This window comes from Prunus mume, linkage group LG2 (genome assembly GCF_029339155.1).
Source record: "Prunus mume cultivar Tortuosa linkage group LG2, ASM2933915v1, whole genome shotgun sequence".
In the NCBI taxonomy this organism is placed as follows: Eukaryota; Viridiplantae; Streptophyta; class Magnoliopsida; order Rosales; family Rosaceae; genus Prunus; species Prunus mume.
Window position 1 is genome coordinate 11,266,550 of NC_142699.1, and position 18,768 is coordinate 11,285,317.

At 39.0% G+C, this 18,768-nt stretch overlaps 3 protein-coding genes across 5 annotated transcripts; 1 reads left to right on the top strand and 2 right to left on the bottom strand.

The window, feature by feature from the left end:
- Positions 1–1,864: 1,864 nt before the first annotated feature.
- FRA1 (P-loop containing nucleoside triphosphate hydrolases superfamily protein) lies at positions 1,865–12,069 on the top strand. Of its 3 annotated transcripts, none has more exons than XM_089046922.1 (26): positions 1,865–2,420; positions 3,072–3,218; positions 3,332–3,481; positions 3,589–3,842; positions 4,161–4,348; positions 4,435–4,559; positions 4,689–4,725; positions 5,244–5,335; positions 5,453–5,563; positions 5,793–5,906; positions 6,120–6,213; positions 6,338–6,468; positions 6,566–6,664; positions 6,751–6,861; positions 6,956–7,072; positions 7,178–7,258; positions 7,688–7,759; positions 8,155–8,248; positions 8,595–8,626; positions 8,715–8,812; positions 8,893–8,991; positions 9,167–9,388; positions 10,416–10,578; positions 10,689–10,859; positions 10,954–11,262; positions 11,488–12,069. In XM_089046922.1, the coding sequence occupies exons 1-25, from the start codon at positions 2,304–2,306 to the stop codon at positions 11,164–11,166; spliced, it is 3,132 nt and encodes a 1,043-aa protein (XP_088903048.1). In that variant the 5' UTR covers positions 1,865–2,303; the 3' UTR covers positions 11,167–11,262; positions 11,488–12,069. The 3 variants fall into 3 exon arrangements, with proteins under 3 accessions (XP_088903048.1, XP_088903049.1, XP_008220259.2); XM_089046923.1 differs by having other exon boundaries at positions 6,353–6,468; XM_008222037.3 differs by having other exon boundaries at positions 6,356–6,468.
- A 113-nt stretch (positions 12,070–12,182) lies between these two features.
- On the bottom strand, positions 12,183–14,095 carry LOC103320365 (uncharacterized). Its single transcript, XM_008222038.3, has 2 exons — positions 13,791–14,095; positions 12,183–12,888 (listed from the first exon to the last, which is right to left on the bottom strand). The coding sequence occupies exons 1-2, from the start codon at positions 13,932–13,934 to the stop codon at positions 12,517–12,519; spliced, it is 516 nt and encodes a 171-aa protein (XP_008220260.2). The 5' UTR covers positions 13,935–14,095; the 3' UTR covers positions 12,183–12,516.
- Positions 14,096–15,038: 943 nt separating this feature from the next.
- Positions 15,039–18,194, bottom strand: LOC103320366 (putative inactive receptor kinase At5g67200). The gene is given in 4 exon segments (XM_008222039.2): positions 15,039–15,395; positions 15,397–15,785; positions 16,636–17,227; positions 17,230–18,194. Coding segments are annotated over 4 exon segments (2,040 nt in total). The 5' UTR covers positions 18,046–18,194; the 3' UTR covers positions 15,039–15,152.
- Between the last annotated feature and the right edge of the window lie 574 nt (positions 18,195–18,768).

Sequence of the window (18,768 nt, forward strand, 5' to 3'; positions counted from 1 at the left end):
AAGGACTTCTGCAGAAACAATTGGTGTGTGAAGCAGCTTGCTTAACTTGCAGTCTACCACTTCAGAAAAAGATAATAATAAAATAACCCCCCAAAAACCCAGGAATCATTTTCCCATTCCTTTGCTGCATCAAAGGGATTGCAATCCCCACAACAGAGTTCTTAATAATGGAAGTTCTGGCTGCCTTGACTTGCAGATGAATACTCTCATATTTGAACTCCCATATCAATACGGCAGTGTGTGTGGAAAAATAATAATGAAATCTCTGGATTTGGGCCTAGTTCAGTCTAAGTGTATATAACATGTATATATGATATCTTGGCATGCTGGAAATTTACCAGAAATATTTGTCCACATTATGCAATGTACTCATTTGTGTCAAAACTTTGGTACTGCAACTTCCTACAAAACTGGAAACATGAAATTATATATCCCAACTTTGGCCCACCAGAAAAAAAAAAAAAAATTGTTTGGCTTTCTGAGTATGATAATCTAGCTGACCTCCTTGTCTACATTATTTTTGTTTTTTAAGATCTTTTTTTCTTTCTTCTTCTATATATGGATTGGATATTTGGATCCCAATTCCAGATGTGGTTTCACCCTTGTGAATTTTGATTTAAAAAAAACAAGTATCAGCATCTACCATCTGAAATTGAAACGCAAACCTTCAATTACTCTCACTTTTGATGTCATTGATGGCTCTTGCTCATCTACTCTTAACAGTTGTTTTTAAATCCTATAAATAAATAATTAATAAATAATGCAACCACCACAAGGGCTTTGCCTACCATTTACAATAGTTGTAATCAATAGCATACAAAGGGGAAAAAATTTAGGTGGAGAGAGACCCATTTCTTTCAAAGAAATTTAACAAGACTTTGGGTGATTTTTCAAGAAGTCACACCAGAGCATGATCCTTAAAGCAGCAAACTAAAAAGATGAGGTTTTTTTTAAAAAAAACTGCTACAAATTCTGCAAAATCGTGGGGCCATCATCATCGGAGTCTGAGTGTGTGTTGTGTCTGAGTCTTCTTCTGACCCCAGAGTAAGGGTGGGGCCCAGCGGCTTATGGACACTAAAAGGCCATGTGATGTGGGAGACCACCAGCTGGCACTGTCTAATTTGTGGGACTGGTATTTCCGTCCACTCGCTTTACTCCTTCGGGTCCTTCCTCCCTAATACCTCTCTACCATCACTGTTCAACACTAGATCGCCCCCCTTCCCTAATTTTCTCTGGATGCACTTGCCGTGTTTTGCCCATTTGCCCTATATTTCGTGGTCCTAACGTGACGTGGTGTTACGAGTTCACACAAAATTTGATATGTTATATTAGATGAGGGTTTATTTTTTTAACATTTAGAATGTATGTATTAATAATTATACATGTATTATGATTTGGATGAATTCTTAACGCTGCATTGACATTTCACCTAGTGCTTCCAAAGCACTAACAATTTCTCCAAAACATTATTCTAACAAGAGTTGTTTACGCCAGAGTGACTTGTCCTTAGCATTTCTCTTTTTATTAAATATTTTGCAACAGTTGATCAAACTATAGGCGACTGATTGAATCATAACTCTCCTTCCTTTTACGAAACCCCAATTAATAAAAGTTACAACACTCTATGTCACGTGGCAGGGTGGCTTGGTGGGCTATGTCCGTCGCTTTTCCTTACCAAATTCCCGCGCCAAAACGGCACCGTCCGACGCCGCAACAACACAAAAGAACAGAAAAGGGCAAGCTTTGTAATAACGCGGGCACAAGCAGGGGTGAGGTGGGCAAATCACAGCTGGACAACTTCCTTTACGGGGGGAGGCAGGGTGAGAGACCGTTGTGAAAGGAGGAAGGGGCATTTTGGGAAAGAGTGACATAAAAGTTTAGAGAAGGGAAATGTGTGTGTTGTGGTGCAGTGAAGCGCAAGGAAAATGATAGTGGTTGTTGTCCCAGCAGTTACCCGCTCATTCCCCCAACTACCCTTCCCTTTCCTTTCTATTTTTACTCTCTCTCTCTCTCTCTCTCTCTCAAGACTCTTCACTTCACAGCACAAAAAACAGTATGACTCTGAATGAAAATCCCAATGAGAGCTGAGTTGAGCTGAGCCTCTTTCTCTCTCTTCCTTCATTCTTTCTTTTCTGGTTGCTGTTGTTGTTCCATCACTTTCCCTGTCTGCAATTCTCTCACTAAATTCACAGACAATGAGAACGGTTTGATCTCTCAAATCTGAAATACACACTCATCTCCTCAGAATTGAATCTTTCTTTTTTTCTCCCTCTCGCTCGCTGTCTTCCCCTGTAGCTGTGGCCATGGAAGCAGGGGAAGATTGCTGTGTGAAAGTAGCGGTCCACATCCGGCCGCTCATCGGAGATGAGAAGCTCCAAGGCTGTAAAGATTGCGTCACTGTCGTCCCCGGCAAGCCTCAGGTACCTCACTCTAAAAAAAAGTCTTACTTTTTTCTCCATGGCCATTCTGGTGCATTCTCTCTCTCTCCTTGTTTGCTTTAATCTAGAGCTAACCCAGCTCTAGTTTTAGCTGACTGAGTAAAAAGAATCAAACTTTTGGGAGATCTGGATCCAAATGTGCTTACTGAGTAAGCCTCAGGATTGCATGCTTCACTTGGCAATTTGATTTTGGATCAGGATTCACATTAGCACCTTAAATTCATGTAATTTGTTCAGTTCCATAATTGGGAATTATTGATTGGCTGATATGGGGAATTATTTGGTCTCGAATTTACGCCGTAGATTTTGACCGGTGACAGATTTTCTGTTCGGCATAGCACCGTCCGGTCCTAATGAAAGGAAAGAAATGGTTTTGGATTATAATTAATAAAAAAGGAAATTTTTTTTATCTTAATTTATTTATTTATTGTTGGTGACATTTCTCATTTGGTATCTGCAATATGTGGTGCCTATCACATTCATTGGTTTTCAATTTTGCGTTCTTACATATTTCATCAAATTCTAAGGTTCTGAACTCACTTGAGAGCAATGCTGACTTGTGCTACGGACCAAATTTGGACCCATGGGGCGTATTTATGTTTAATCTACGTGCTGATTGTGACAATGGTGCAGGTACAAATTGGCACACATTCATTTACTTTCGACAATGTCTACGGGAGTACCAGTTCGCCGTCATCTGCAATGTTTGAAGAATGTGTTGCTCCGCTGGTCGATGGCTTGTTTCATGGATATAATGCTACTGTCCTAGCTTATGGTCAGGTACTTATATTTTCCATGGAGAGCTGAGGTTGCATGTCTTGCAGTTTACCGTCTTTTGTTAAGCCTTTTTGCAATTTAGTGTCCTAAGGGTTAACATTTTTATTCTACTGCAGACAGGTTCTGGGAAAACATACACCATGGGCACTGGTTTCAGAGATGGTTGCCAGACTGGAATTATCCCTCAAGTTATGAATGTATTATTTAGCAAAATTGAAACTCTAAAGCATCAAACTGAATTCCAGTTGCATGTTTCTTTTATTGAGGTTTGTTATGGTGTTTTATTCTTAATTTTGTTGTAAAAGTTCCATTCTCCATGTTTTATGTACCGCGTTGCATTAGTGAAATCTAACTAGGATATTTTGATGCAAAGATTCTCAAAGAAGAAGTACAGGATTTGCTGGATCCTAGTTTTTTGAGCAAACCAGAAGGTGCAAACGGGCATGTGGGCAAAGTAGCAATCCCTGGAAAGCCACCAATACAAATTCGAGAATCATCAAATGGTGTTATTACACTGGCAGGATCCACTGAACTCAGTGTTAGTACACTAAAAGAAATGGCTGCTTGCCTGGAACAAGGATCTTTGAGCAGGGCAACAGGGAGTACAAATATGAACAATCAATCAAGGTAACTTATGGGCCTTCCTTTTCCTTTAAGTTATGTGTATTTTTCCTTAATTATGGAACGTATACAAACTGGTAATATTTATTTGCATAGGTGAAAAGACTTATTTCTTCCGGAATTTTTGTAAAATGTGGAAAGACAATGTATGTGCTATATGCCTTTTAATGCTTGAGAAATAATTGGTCCTTTCCAAAATCCTTTCTCAATTTCTTTTGACTTGTTTTGTTAAAATCTTCCTGAGATTCAATTGTCTATCAAGATGGGTTCTGCATTAAGTCCCCTGGGTTTAATGACTTGTTCCTTTTATGCTTATGTCTATAGCCGTTCACATGCCATCTTCACCATCACGTTAGAGCAAATGCATAAGGTCAACCCGACATGTTCTGGCAACAACGGGGTTAGCGAGAGTATGAACGAAGAATATCTATGTGCCAAGTTGCATTTGGTAGATCTTGCTGGGTCTGAGCGCGCAAAGAGGACAGGTTCTGATGGTTTGCGTTTTAAGGAAGGTAAATACCATTGTTTGTTACTTTTTGTGTCTAAAGCGCATTTCTGTAATTCATTTTCATGTGGATTTTCTTTTTTTCTTAAACAGGAGTTCATATTAATAAGGGTCTTCTTGCACTTGGTAATGTTATCAGTGCACTTGGTGATGAGAAGAAGCGCAAAGAAGGTGTTCATGTTCCTTATCGAGATAGTAAACTTACTCGGCTTTTGCAGGTTTGATTCCATTAAAAAATTTCTAACCTTGTGGTAGAACGTGTGACAAATGTTCTTGACAAAATCATGTGAAAATGTTTAGCAGGGTTTGTTGTTTAATTGTGGTTTGGTGTCTGTTCATTTTTGCAGGACTCACTTGGTGGTAACAGCCGAACTGTTATGATAGGTAATGTTATTAAATTTCTTTTTCCCGTGTTAAAAAAATTGGTGCTTGCTCTAGGCATATATGATTTTGTTTTGGTATGCCCCATGGAATGTATCTCTTTTTTAGAAGTCACCTGAATGTGATCTTACTAATATCCCTTAGGCCGTTTGTTTGTTTGTTTTTTTTTTTGAAAGAAACGATTTGTATGTACCTACATCCATAGGCTTAAAACCTTATTCTTCTTTTCTTCCCAATATTTTATAGTTTGTGCAAGCAATGTGGTAAATCTGAGGATTATCAAATCTTTGTTTTTCTCATTTGGTCCTATATATCTAAGTTCTCACATCTGATTGTCAATTCAATTTTCCTTTCTCATCTTGCCACTCATTCATCTCACGTGCTGTTGAAAACCGTTGTGTAATGTAGAAAGTTCAATTTTGTTTAATGACAGCAGAAGGGATGTTACAAGAACCCTATCTGCTGATTGCATGATCTGTCTGTCCACTTGATACTATCATGATTTTCCTTATGTCATACAGCCTGCATCAGTCCTGCTGATATCAATGCTGAGGAAACCCTAAACACATTAAAGTATGCAAATCGTGCTCGCAATATCCAAAATAAGCCTATTGTAAGTTGTTCAGAATAAGTTCTTATTCATAGTTTTCTTAGTTTTTACCACTGTAGGTACAGATTTCTGCCTTTGTTCCATTGTCATTTATGTAGCTTTTCTGATTTATTGTAACAGGTAAACCGAGATCCCATGTCCAGTGAGATGCTGAAGATGCGCCAACAACTAGAGTATTTGCAAGCTGAACTTTGTTCACGTGGAGGAGGATCTTCTTCTGATGAAATACAGGTATATTAATATTACTCTTCTGTGAATCGTTGTGTCGGAATTCTTCCATCAAGGGTCAGACTTACCCCAGTTGCATCATTGTGTGGCCAGTATGGTGATATTTTATATATAAAAAAAGGAATAAATGATAAAACTGCAATTAATTCTTTAGTACTAGAAGAATAGATTCAATTATTATTTTCTTTAATATATTTATTTCATTTTCTAAGCGATTTCACTAATTCTGTAGGTTCTCAAGGAAAGGATTACTTGGCTCGAAGCTGCTAATGAGGATCTTTGTCGGGAACTTCATGAATACCGTAGTAAATGCACTGGTGTAGAGCAGTGTGAAAGAGATGGTCACGTATGTGTCACACGCTCTAGTACAGATTCACGCTGTTCTTTTATCTTATTTCTTTCCAGTACTAATATATGACTTTGTCTTGTAACTTGTTTTCGTTTCTTATTTCACTTTGTAATCTATATATTTTTTGGTTGTGAATTATCGTTAAAGTAGGACTCGGCATATATAATCAGCTAGACAGGTACATTTGTTAATCTAAAACCTCATTTTCAGGTTGGTAGTACGTGCTCTGTAAAAAGTGATGGCCTTAAAAGGGGTTTGCAAAGTATAGAATCAGCTGACTACCAAATGGGTGAAGCAATAACAGGTATCACTTATCTCTGTTTAGGACTTTTGACAACATTTTATTTTCTCAATAAAATCAGCTGCAGCTATGTGAGCACCTATAAGCTATATGCATCTTTAGTGTTGGGGAAATTCATATAGTGTAGGATGTCATATTGTAGCAGGTGATTCCCAGGAAATTGATGAGGAAGTAGCAAAAGAGTGGGAGCACAACATTCTGCAAAATACTATGGACAAAGAGTTGCATGAATTGAATAAACGTCTACAGCAGAAGGAGGTATGGTCTGAGTGTGTATATTGTTTGGGATCACATGAAAACCACATTAGTGTCTTCTCAGGTATTATGTGTGACTTTACGTTTGACGTCTGTGCAGTCGGAAATGAAGTTTATTGAAGGTTCTGACACTGTGGCGCTCAAGCAGCACTTTGGAAAGAAAATCATGGAACTTGAAGATGAGAAAAGAACTGTGCAGGTTAACTTAAAGCCTTTGAACTCGATGGTGTTTTTCTTGGGAGAACTGATATTCACTTGTTGTTCTTTACTTGTTTCATACTGCAGCAAGAGAGGGACCGGTTGCTGGGTGAAGTTGAAAATCTTGCTAATAGTGATGGACAAGCACAAAAATCGCAAGATGTCCATTCCCAGAAGTTAAAGGCACTTGAGGCACAGGTACCATACTTTTCTACTAGAAAGCTGTTTCACTTTGGATAAGCAGGGGGCTTGTAATCCAAATGTTTCATCTTTTACAATGTTTACATATCAGATTCTGGATCTTAAGAAGAAACAAGAGAGCCAGGTTCAGCTACTGAAGCAAAAACAAAAAAGTGATGAAGCAGCAAAGCGACTGCAAGATGAAATCCAGTCAATAAAGGCACAAAAGGTTTAGACTCATCACACTGTTAAAATATCTTCATAGTTTTTTCCTAATAAGGATAATATTTTCTCTGCATCTACTGCTATTATTTAATATTTTTTTAAATTCCAGGTTCAACTGCAACATAGGATAAAACAAGAAGCAGAACAATTTCGGCAGTGGAAAGCCTCTCGAGAGAAGGAATTGCTGCAGGTATTTACTTTTTTCCTTTGTTTCCTTGTCCTGCTAACTTTTGAAGTTATATGGAAGTCCAAAAGTCTGAAGCTCCTGCCATTGTTTCATGTCATTTTACATAAAATTAAATAAATATAGTGCAGTGGATTTTCAATTAAAAGGAAACATATCTTTTATGATTTATTATGATTTATTAATCTTTAGCAGGAGTGAGAGCTATTGGCCATTGTAATAGGAAACAGAGACCGATCACCTTTATATTTAGTAGTATATGCATATTTAAATTTTTATGAAGTGTTAACACTTTATGTATTTATGTATCAATGCTATAACAGTAGAGGATCGAAATGAGCATCTCCACGTCTTAATTACTTTCTCATCTGAACTGAATTTGATTTCCTGTATTAATTCATGCTCCCTACTTTGGTTTTACTTTCACTTTAATAGTTACGGAAAGAGGGCAGGAGAAATGAATATGAAAGGCATAAGCTGCAAGCATTAAATCAACGCCAGAAAATGGTGAGTATATCTCAGTTGCCTATTTATTTAGTTGTCCTTTCAAAGATCTCAATGCTAAGTTTGGCCAGCAATGTAATTTTCTGATTATAAACTTCTGAGATTCCAACCTGTGATGTGTTACTTTCCCTTATTAAGATCAAATCTAATTTGGGAAAATTATCTGAATTGCTATCTTCAAGAAGTTATGGGTGCTTCTCTTTAATGAGAGAGTTACAGTATAATATTGGAGAGTTTTCAAGCTACATGGGCCCTAGAGTTGTGGCATCTTAGTATGCAGAGTTGATTTCCTCTACTTGATATATCTTAATAAACAGAGAAAGTGGGACAAATTCACTAAAACCATGATTGCAACATAATATAATGGTAGTTGAAGTGAATACTGTCCTTTCTTTCAGGTTCTTCAAAGAAAGACTGAAGAGGCTGCAATGGCTACCAAGAGGCTGAAAGAATTGCTAGAAGCTCGTAAATCTTCTGCTCGTGACAGCTCAGGTATGCTTTGTTTTCTATTATAATATTATAATGTTTGAAGGCTGCACTTCTGGACACCCATTGCATTCATAAATGCATTGGTTCTCTCAGATGAGGTAATTGAAAGATTAAATTCACTTTCATATGTAATCACCAAATTTCTAAATGCATTGCATTCATAAATGCATTGGTTCTCTCAGATGAGGTAATTGAAAGATTAAATTCACTTTCATATGTAATCACCAAATTTCTAAAATTACCTCAATTGAGAAGAAATGTCTTCTTTATAACATAGGGTCTTCACACTTCACAGCATGGGCCTTCTCCTTTAATATTTATACTTTCTAATTGTGTAAACTTTTACCAGCTGTTGCCAATGGAAATGGGACGTATTTACAGGTAATGCTCTTTGCTTCCTCTTCTTTCCATATGTTTTATGTTCTTCCCTTTGAATTTTGAATCTTTCTAACTCAAGTTCCACCACTAGAGCAATGAGAAATCCTTACAACGGTGGCTTGATCACGAGCTTGAAGTCATGGTGAATGTGCATGAAGTTCGTCATGAATATGAGAAACAAAGTCAAGTGTATGCATAAATATATGTTCATTTAAACTGAATTGTATATAGTATTGGAGAGTTTATTAATTAAAAGCTGTAATATGCAGACGAGCTGCACTGGCAGAAGAGTTGGCCATGCTGAAGCAATTAAATGAATTCGCTTCAAAGGGCCTTAGTCCTCCAAGAGGAAAGAATGGCTTTGCCAGGTATGTTTCGTATTAAACACTTATATCTGCATAATTCTGTCTTCTTCCCCGTTTTATAGTTTGGAATTTGATGAAAAGGTTAGCATGAAACAGATGGAATAGTATAACGTAAATATTTCTCTCTCTCTCTCTCTCTCTCTCTCTGGTGGTTTATTTCTGTATTTTGTTTGTTCAGGGTGTCCTCCATGTCACCAAATGCAAGAATGGCCAGAATATCTTCACTTGAGAACATGCTTAGCATATCATCAAACTCACTTGTAGCGATGGCATCGCAACTTTCAGAGGCAGAAGAACGGGAGCGTGCCTTTACCAACCGTGGACGTTGGAACCAATTGCGCTCAATGGCAGATGCAAAGAACTTGCTTCAATATATGTTCAATTCTCTTGCAGATACAAGGTGTTTTTTTGACCTAGTGTTCTGAATGATTTTTTTATTTTATTTATTTTTGTTATGGTGTTTTATGATGGTTGTGAAAAGTGCAATGTGAATATCTACACATTAGTCTGGCATTGTTCAACATTTATTTTTTATTTTTTATGATAAACTAGAAAAAGGTTTAGAAATGTCAAGTTAGGAGGTCTGCAACATATTATGGCGTCTCTCTTTTATGTAAAAAGGAAAAAGAAATATTAGCATGTAATTGGTAAAAATAACTTGGAAGCATATAGGACTGGATTTAGAAGGGTAGATGATAGACCACAGTAGGAGAGGTGTGTATCTGTTCCTCATAATCCATACTTTTACCTGCTCATTGCCTCTCTGATAGAGATCATAAATTTTTTAATCTCCAACAAATAATTTAATTTCCAAAAAATAATATTTATATGGTGAACATTAAATAAAAGGGATAGCATTCTCTACAAGGAATGTCAGTTGTATTGCAAAATTAGTTAGCTTATTAATTAACGAATCAGACGAATCTAATGGATCCATATAAAAAATAAAATCGCTATGTTATCCATTCTTTCACAAAATAATCCATCTTTTTCAGGTTTATTGGTTTTGTAATGAAAAGTATAGGGTTTTGTCACCTCTGGTAAAATGCCCACCCGTAATCCAGCAGATAAAGTACATTACATAGTCGAACCCGGAACTAGTCGGATGGAGTAGATAATTTCCTTGATTAGAAAATTTTAAATAAAATAGGGAAAAAACCCCTCCCCAAACCGTGCTCTTAGAACGTATTGATTTGACCCCATAAGCGGGACCACCACCCCGAACATAAACCATAGATCCACTATCACTATATATTACTACCCAATTTGTCAAATAAATTGATCATGCTGTCATATTTAAGTATACTTTAGAAAATTCACAACTTAATAGATCTTACTACCACGTTGCATATTGCTTGCAAATTATCATGTGAGTGATATCTAAATTCTGCAGTTGAAATTCTAAGTATCATTTCACATGCTGACAGGTGCCAATTATGGGAGAAAGAAATGGAAATGGATGAAATGAAAGAGCATCTCAAAGAACTCGTAGGTTTGTTGCGGCAGAGTGAGACACGAAGAAAGGAAGTTGAGAAGGAACTAAAATTGAGAGAGCAAGCTGTTGCATCTGCATTGGCAACATCAGCCTCGGTGAGAATATTAGTCATTATGTGATATTTCTTCTAATGCTTCTTCTCATAATCTTCTTAAGCTTGGCTCAAGTATGTGAAGGATTGTTTTTATGTCTTTATGTCTTTTAGGCTGACCACCATCAGGGGAACTCACACAATTCACTGAAACACTGTGCTGATGACACGAGTGGTCCCTTGTCCCCAATCTCTGTGCCAGCACAAAAACAGCTGAAATATACAGCAGGAATTGTTAACGGCCCTGTCAGAGAATCGATAGCTTTCATAGATCAGACACGAAAGGTCAATTTCATCCTCCTTTCAATTATAGAATTGGGCCCTGTTTTCTGTTTTCAGCTAAGAAAACTAAAGAAAACGGGATTTGCTGTTAGTGCAGATGGTACCCATCGGGCAGTTGCCAACAAAAAAACTAGCAGTTATAGGACAGGCTGGGAAGCTATGGAGGTGGAAGAGGAGTCATCACCAGTGGTTAGTACAATTCAAATGGAAATGGCAGAAGCCTTGGAGACTCTCAGAATGGATTAGGCACAGTGATGAAACAATCATGAGGGCCAAACCTCGTTTACAAGCTCGGTCAGATGTGATTTGATGTTCTGCAGTCACCAGCCTATTGTTGCCCAAATTTCATCTTTGACCTAAGTATCATCCCAACGCATGGCATGGGAAAACAGAGAATCAAGTGCAGGTACCATAAAATTACGATTAAAAATCTCATATGTATCCAAATAATATTTCCAGTTGCACAACTGAAAAAAATGTAGAAATATGTACTTTGTAGCAGTAGGATCTCTGAAGTGTACTTGGCACTTCGAGAATCTCGTAAGTGCCAAGTACATGACTGCGGATCAGTTCGTTCAACAGGAGAGCTCAGCACAGTGATTGACCTACTTTGACTTTTAAAATAATGCAGTGTGCTATAAGTAGCTGTTGAGGATCTTTGCTACTGTCATGGATGAGTTTATTTTGGAAAGCATAGGTTTGTTATCGAAAATTTTGCAATGGTTACTGCACTCGGAGCATCTTGTAAAGCTGTGTTGATGCTGCCGATGATATACTGTCTAGCTAGAAGACGACACCGACGGTGCAAAACTGCAAGTGGTGGTATACTGGTGAAATAAGAAATCGAGCCATCTGATGTTATAGTACATTTCTGTTAATAACAACACAACATGAGAGGATATCCTTAAAGTTACAGAAATATGTATAAAGGGGTCTCTGCGTTTTTTTTTCTTTTCCAGGACAAATTTGTAACTTTTTGGGCTAAGCCTTTAGAATGTTTATTGTGTGTACGCACAACATTTGACACCATGTAGCATTTTCTGTCGCATCACAGTTTTCGACAAAAGGGAAATTCTTTTGTAGATTCTTTTTTTCTGTTTTTCTTTGTGCAAGCATTATAGTCATTCTATTGGAAAGATTGCTTCTTGTATGCCTATTTGTAATAAAACAAAGGTATTGAATCGAACTTGAGGCTCCTCTGCCAATTTCTTAATTTTCTTTTCCTTTTCATTTATATTCTCGACACATGCATGCAATCATACTTTGGCGGCCTTGATTAGAACACCATTTATATACAAAAAGAAAACAGAAGTTTGCAGCATCATCTGTCCAATTTGTTCATTAACTATTTCCTTGTGAAAATGTGTGATTACTACAAGTATTACATGATTCCAAACTAATCATACAAGGGAACAAATTTTATCAATATACTCCAATCCAACTGAAACAAGATCTTCATATCCTAAACCAAAATATTCATATGTTCTGCTTCCTAAGAGTCAATATCTAACAATGCGGCCATTAGAGAAGCTGGAATCAAGAGCAACTAGAATCTGCATCTAGAGGAGCATCGCAGATGCATATCAACAGAGGCACATATCATATGCATCTAGAGGAGCATCGCAGAAGAGGGCTTATATTCACTCCATGCATGTGCACATTAAGTTTGGCCACACCAGTATGCATAGTGCTCGTCTTTGCGATGATTACTAACAAGACCTCCACACTGTAAACAAATGAAGCTACTCCCATCTGAAAATGCATCCAATACAATCTGCATCCTGCCACTTTCCGCTAGTATAGAAGTTCCTTGAGCATCAGGTCCAAGTCCAACTGATGGGCCACCCTCGTCACCTGCTGCTGGTTCAGTTTTGGAAGGATGGGCTTCAGCAATTGCACACTCAGCAAACAAAGAAGCTAGTTGATCAACAGCAGAGCTTTCTTGCAATCTACTTCTGTACAGCTCACGAGCACGATGCAAGGACTCAAATACAGCCTCATCCCCACCTCTTGTTCTCATTGCCATTACAACCTGCTCCAAATACTAAATTAGTATGTGATGAAGGTTCTCCATGGACAGGTTCCTCTTGATTCTTAAGGCTTCCAACAATGTACATATGTCATCTCCTCATAGCAGCTCAATGCTTTATTATGAATGCAGAAGTGTCTCCATATAGGCACACAACAAAAGTACCCAAGGATCACATCTGGACAGGGCTTTACCAGACCAAAGCCCCACGCAAGATTAGTTGAATAAGCAAATGATAACCCTAAACTCTCAGGAGAACCTTCGGAGAGCGCCAAGCACCTTAGAGGGGTTTTGGACCAAAGATTGAGCTTCTTAGAAAAAAATTTCAATTTCACAATTGGTTTTCATCAGTAAAAAGTGTTCAAATTCTGCGCAATTAATTTACTATAAAAGCTCCAATCCAAATCTTTTCTTCCAAATGCATGACTACAAATGCAACATTAAATTTAGGGTTGGTCTCACATTTGGGAATTGGGAGGACAACCTCCAAACTCCATAACTATCCTAGTTTCCAACACTACCATTTTGCCAGTTGTTCAGCACTATAGGGATGGATGGTTAGGCACTGGAAATAAGAAGTAAGATAATTCTCGTTTCCTATCCAACCATTTAAGGCAACCACTCGTGTTGAGCTTTGAAAATCCAATAGGAAGAACCAATGTTGTCAACAACTAGTCACTTTTAGCAAAACAGTACAAACCCTAAGAAGACCAACCAAAAGAAAGAGATTCTTTCTCAATAAAGAGTAGCACTTCAGTGATTTTAGATGCTAAAAACTCACAAAATTAAAAATTAAATCAATGCCATTCAATTTCTATGGACAATACAAATCAAACCGAAGAAAAATTGAAGGTGATGAAGGAGAAGATAAAATAAATAAAAAACTTGATTTAGTTAAAGATTACCGCTTGGAGGGCCTGTGATGGCTTGCCTTGATTGAGGAGCTGGCGAGCCAATGCGAGAAAGTCCCTTAAGACGTCGCCTTGGCAGGCGTCGGACGCCATCGTCTCCATCTCCATCATCTCCGTGTCCGTACGGTCCATGTTCATGTTGGCATTCTCTGTTCTCTGAATGATACTTGACCAAAAAAAAAAGAGAATGATATTTGTACGCCGACTGCTGATTTTCTTTTTGATATATTTTTGGTAAAAAATGAAGAACCTCTGAAAATTGGACGATTCTAGCAAATTCTTCAAGTTACGGTAGGCTTCATCGCCATGTCTCAGTGATTGATGTTTTGATGCTATGGGCTTCAGTTCAGCATATTCTTTTCCAGGCCTCTTTACATTTTGGGCTTCTTTCCTTGGATGACCCATATAACAGCTTCCAGTCCACTGCACATTTTTCAACAATCATATGTAGATTCAGTTTTCTTTCTTTAAAAACCCCTCAACTTTCAAACAAAAATATGTAAATGTAAGGGATTCTTTATGAAATTCAAAAATAAATAAGGGTATTTTTGTCCATTTGGACTTCTTTTCAAAATATTTTTCTCTCCTTTGGCTTTTTCCAAAATGCCCATTTTCTTTTTTCATTATATATAATACTAGCGATATCAGGGAAATAATATAATTAAACACAGTGCAAGATGAGAATCGAACACATGATTTCAAATGCATGAAGGACATTCTAAACCACTCATACTACAAGCCCATTACGAAACAGTCATGTAATGCATTCATGTACACCTACCTTCATCAATTGAATTTATAACTTGATAGGCTCCTTATCATTTAGTTTATAAATTAGAAGCAATCATATGCATATGCCCATTCCTTGTGGCTTCAGTTTATATGCATTTTATTTCCTTAGTTTATGAAATCTAACTTCCTAGACACACCTAAAACCGAGGAGCAAGCTGAGTTTCCAAAAGCAGTTGTCATGTTTTATAAATAAATAAATAAATAAAACAAAAAAAGGTCCTCAAATTACGATGAAACGCTACAAATACATGCCACTCAAATTGGGTAAGCACAGAAGTGTGCAGTATCTTATCAGTGAGGGCATTTTTCTTGCAGACAAGAGCTGAATGAGGAGTGGTCCTTAACAGACTGACCATATATACATATACAATGCAGCAAAAACAAATGGGCAAGGAGAAACACGTGCCTCCATCCACCATGCATATGAAAGGTAAAGATCACAAACAATGCTGCAGAAAAAAGTAAGAATTAATAATATAGCTAGCATGTGTGCTCCATGTATTTTCTTTTCTATAAACTAATTAATTAATACTCCTAGTTTGGTACAGCGGTAACCCTAACTAGCTAGGGCACACCAGTCACAATCTGGGGGTCCATTAATTCATTGTCATCTTCCATGGATGCACTCTCTTTAATCTCCTGTAACATCTTCAACACCTGCCACATTGTTGGCCTCTGCTCAGGCGATGTTGAGCCACAAGCTATGGCCACCTCTACCAACATCCCCATCCTGCTATTGCCTTCCCCATCTTGATCATGCTGATCATCTTCCCTCATAGACATGACCCATTCCACCATATCAGCTGGGCGCCAGAACTAGGTGATGTGATGGAGGCTTCCCTGTGATAAGCTCCACCAACAAAATCCCAAATGCATAGACATCAGACTTTGAAGTTGGTTGGTGCTTTTGTTGATGATCATCGTGATCGTTCAATGAGTTTATGCGAATCTCGGGGGCTTTGTAAGCAGCAGAATCTGGCTCCTCCTCGGATGTTGGGGTGGTGGTGGCAAGAACAGAGAGGCAGTAGTCGGTGAGACATGCCTCGAAGTCGGGCCCAAGGAGGACATTGGAGGACTTGAGATTGCCGTGGACAAGCCTCCATGCTTGGTGAATGTAGGAGAGGCCTTGTGCTACGTCCTCTGCTATTTTCAAGCATGATGTCCAGTGCAGCGGCTTTGCCCTTGTGGATTTTGTTCCTGCAGTTCAATTTTGGACGTGCCCGTGTAGCACATTCATTATAAGGAACTTAATTTAAGGATGCTAATTAGCAATAACTTGGAAATGGACGTAATGTATGCCAATAATCCCTCCCTCTGAAAAACACCACTGACATTTTTAATGTAGAAATTACCATACTCAAAACAAAGAAAACATAGTCAATTTTTTCAGTGTGGCGGTAACACCACCTAATCTACTCATATTATAATACGTGTATATTTATTAAGCATATACGCTACATGAGACAAACAGACGTGGCCATGTTACGTACGCATACAAAATTTATCGAATCAAACAGTGTTGATGACATAGATTGAGGGGTTGGTGGATTGAAAATATAAACAAAAGGCCAGTCAGATCAAATTAAGCAGTCAGTTTTTCCTTATCATATGTATATGGAATCACGGGAACCAGCCAAGAGGGGAAAGAAAAAGAATGAGAAAATCCAAAATCTGTCAATTTTTTGATGAATTAAAGGTCAAGCAAGTAATGTGAATTGGGCAAGGAAGCCAACGATATGGTCAATATACTACTATTCATGTCAATTCCCAACGACGTCGTCGTCTTAATCAAAAGCAAAGATTCTCGGCGTTGATTGAGAAAAAGGTACCTCAAGAAACAACCAAATCTAATGTCATCACCACAATGTCCTAATAATCCAATTCTCCTAATGATAACCCAAAAAGCTTACGTGTCCATTTCCTATTGGGTTTTCCAAATTCTTTTCACAAAATAGTCAAAGCATCAAACATTGGTCAAACTCAAACTGAGTTAACACAACCGAGTAAGCAAAATGAAGATTGAAGCAGAGCAAAACAGAGCATTTACCGTGAATGAGAGAGAAGAGGCTGCCATTGGGCTGATAATCGTAGACGAGTAGCCGCTCATCCTTGGCCTGAAAATAAGCTCTGAGAGGAACCAAGTTGGGATGTCTAAGCCCGCCCACCGCCTCCATGTGCCTCTCGAACACCTCTCTGCTAGTCCCGCCCAACTTCCCGGCGTCCAGCCTCTTCACGCTCACAATCAGACGGTTGTCCAGCACCGCCTTGTACGTCGTCCCGATGGTGCCTTTCCCCAACAGCTCCGCCGAGGCCCTCATCAGTTGGTCCAGCGAGTACAGCTGCGACTCGCCGGCGCAGAACATTAAGCTCCCGCTCTTCACCACTTGAATCCCCTGTACCCTCTTCACCTTCTGCTCTAACTCCTCCTCTAGTTGCACCACTACCGCCGCATGCGCATCGGAGCCTGCCGGACTCGCAATGTCGGTCTTCCGGTGGGTTTGAGGTTTCCTCTGTTTCTTCAAAGCCATTACGAAGAAGAGAAGAGAACAGATCAAGACGAAGACGCCTGAAGAGAACCCAATAATGACGGCGATTCTTCTGTGCCTTTTTCGACTCGGCTGAGTCAACTCAACCCCTGGACTTCCTGTGCAGTGCTCTGCCCGAGTGCTTTTGTGGGAGGTGGAGCTTCATGAGCTTGGGTTGGACCGAAAAAAGGTGCAGCTGGGTGGCATTCTTTGTTTACAAGCTCGCCGCAGAGACCTGGGTTCCATGAAAACGCAGTCGGCCCGAAGCGTAGAAGGGTCGGAGTGACGGGGATTACCCCGGTGAGGTTGTTTCCGGAGACATTGAAGGTTCGGAGAGAGGACTGGTTCAGAGCCGGAACCGGTCCGGTGAACCGGTTCCAGTCGAGCCGGAGATAGTATAGCCGGTCTAGACCGGTGATGAGAAAGGCGGGCAATGGACCGGTGAGGTTGTTGAAGGATAAGTCGAGGGTTCGGAGGCGGTGGAGGGACGAGAGCGAAGGCGGAAGAGAACCCACGAAGGAGTTGCGGTCGAGGAAGAGGGTTTTGAGGTTGGTGAGGCCGGAGAGGTCGGGAATGGGTCCAGTGAGCGAGTTGTTCTGCAGACTCAGGACTCTGAGTTGGTCTAAGCGAGTCAGGGTGTTGGGTGCTAAAATGCCACCGAGATTCTGAGACTGGATTATGAGGCGGACTATTTTGGACTTGGCGCATTGGACACCTGTCGAGCGGCAGAGCTGGAGGGTGGTGGTGTTTGACGAGAAGGGAAGAGCGTTGTGTAAATCTGCTTTGGATTTGAATGCAAGGAGAGTAACAACATCATCGTCTGAGACAGAGGGTGATTGAGTGAGTGCAGGCCTGAAAGAAGAAACTGTGGAGGCGCAGAGTGAGAGCAGAACAATGGTCGACAAAAGAAGGGGTTGCCATTTCTTGAGCATTGTTGAACTGAAGAAACAGAGGGTGCTCTGTTTTGTGTTTTACAGAGAACATAAAAATATGAGAAGAAAGAAGAGCAAGGAACTGCAGAAGGTGACAAAAGGATGTAAGAGGAGCGCAGGGGTAGCAGGTGTCGGACTGGAAAGCTCAGAATCACGTGAAAGTAAGTTCCCAAGGAAGGACAGGAGTAGACGGGCCAAGGAGAGGGGTAAATTGAGGGTGCAACGTGGAATTGAAATAGTTATAATATTCATATGGGGCCTCACCCTCACACAACAACATTATAACATATATATAATTTTGTCATTTTGATTTTCTGACAAGAAAACTGTTGTATATGATTAAGTTTATTTCAGGAAATTAAGAATGAATTTCCACGTACTCTTATGCCTTTTAAAGAGCAAGAACATGTCAAAATGTGTGTCGGTCAAACAAGAAAAACCCTACGCCAAAGTGAAGATCTAATCATCTGAACATTTACAGTTACAGAAAAATTTTCGATCTAATAAATTCACGAAACCCCAATACGTACGTTTTTTTATTTTTATTTTTGCTTTTGTACAAATTTTGCTATTAAAAACTGGCTATACTCATGACTGTTGGTTGGAAGAACATGAAGGGACCGGAGCTTAAGAAGGGAGGAAAAGCAAAGAAACAGAGACACAATAAAAGTTAAGAATTCGGAATCTAACTAAACACCAAATGCATATGTAATTTATTTAAAA

Excerpts from the sequence above, each read along its gene's own strand:
- LOC103320365 (XM_008222038.3), bottom strand. The coding sequence starts at position 13,934 with ATGAACATGGACCGTACGGACACGGAGATGATGGAGATGGAGACGATG. Across the intron at positions 12,889-13,790 it reads CATCACAGGCCCTCCAAGCG|GTTGTAATGGCAATGAGAAC; the intron begins GTAATCTTTAAC and ends TATTTGGAGCAG.
- FRA1 (XM_089046922.1), top strand. The coding sequence starts at position 2,304 with ATGGAAGCAGGGGAAGATTGCTGTGTGAAAGTAGCGGTCCACATCCGG. Across the intron at positions 6,665-6,750 it reads ATGAGAAAAGAACTGTGCAG|CAAGAGAGGGACCGGTTGCT; the intron begins GTTAACTTAAAG and ends TTCATACTGCAG. Across the intron at positions 9,389-10,415 it reads AATTCTCTTGCAGATACAAG|GTGCCAATTATGGGAGAAAG; the intron begins GTGTTTTTTTGA and ends ACATGCTGACAG.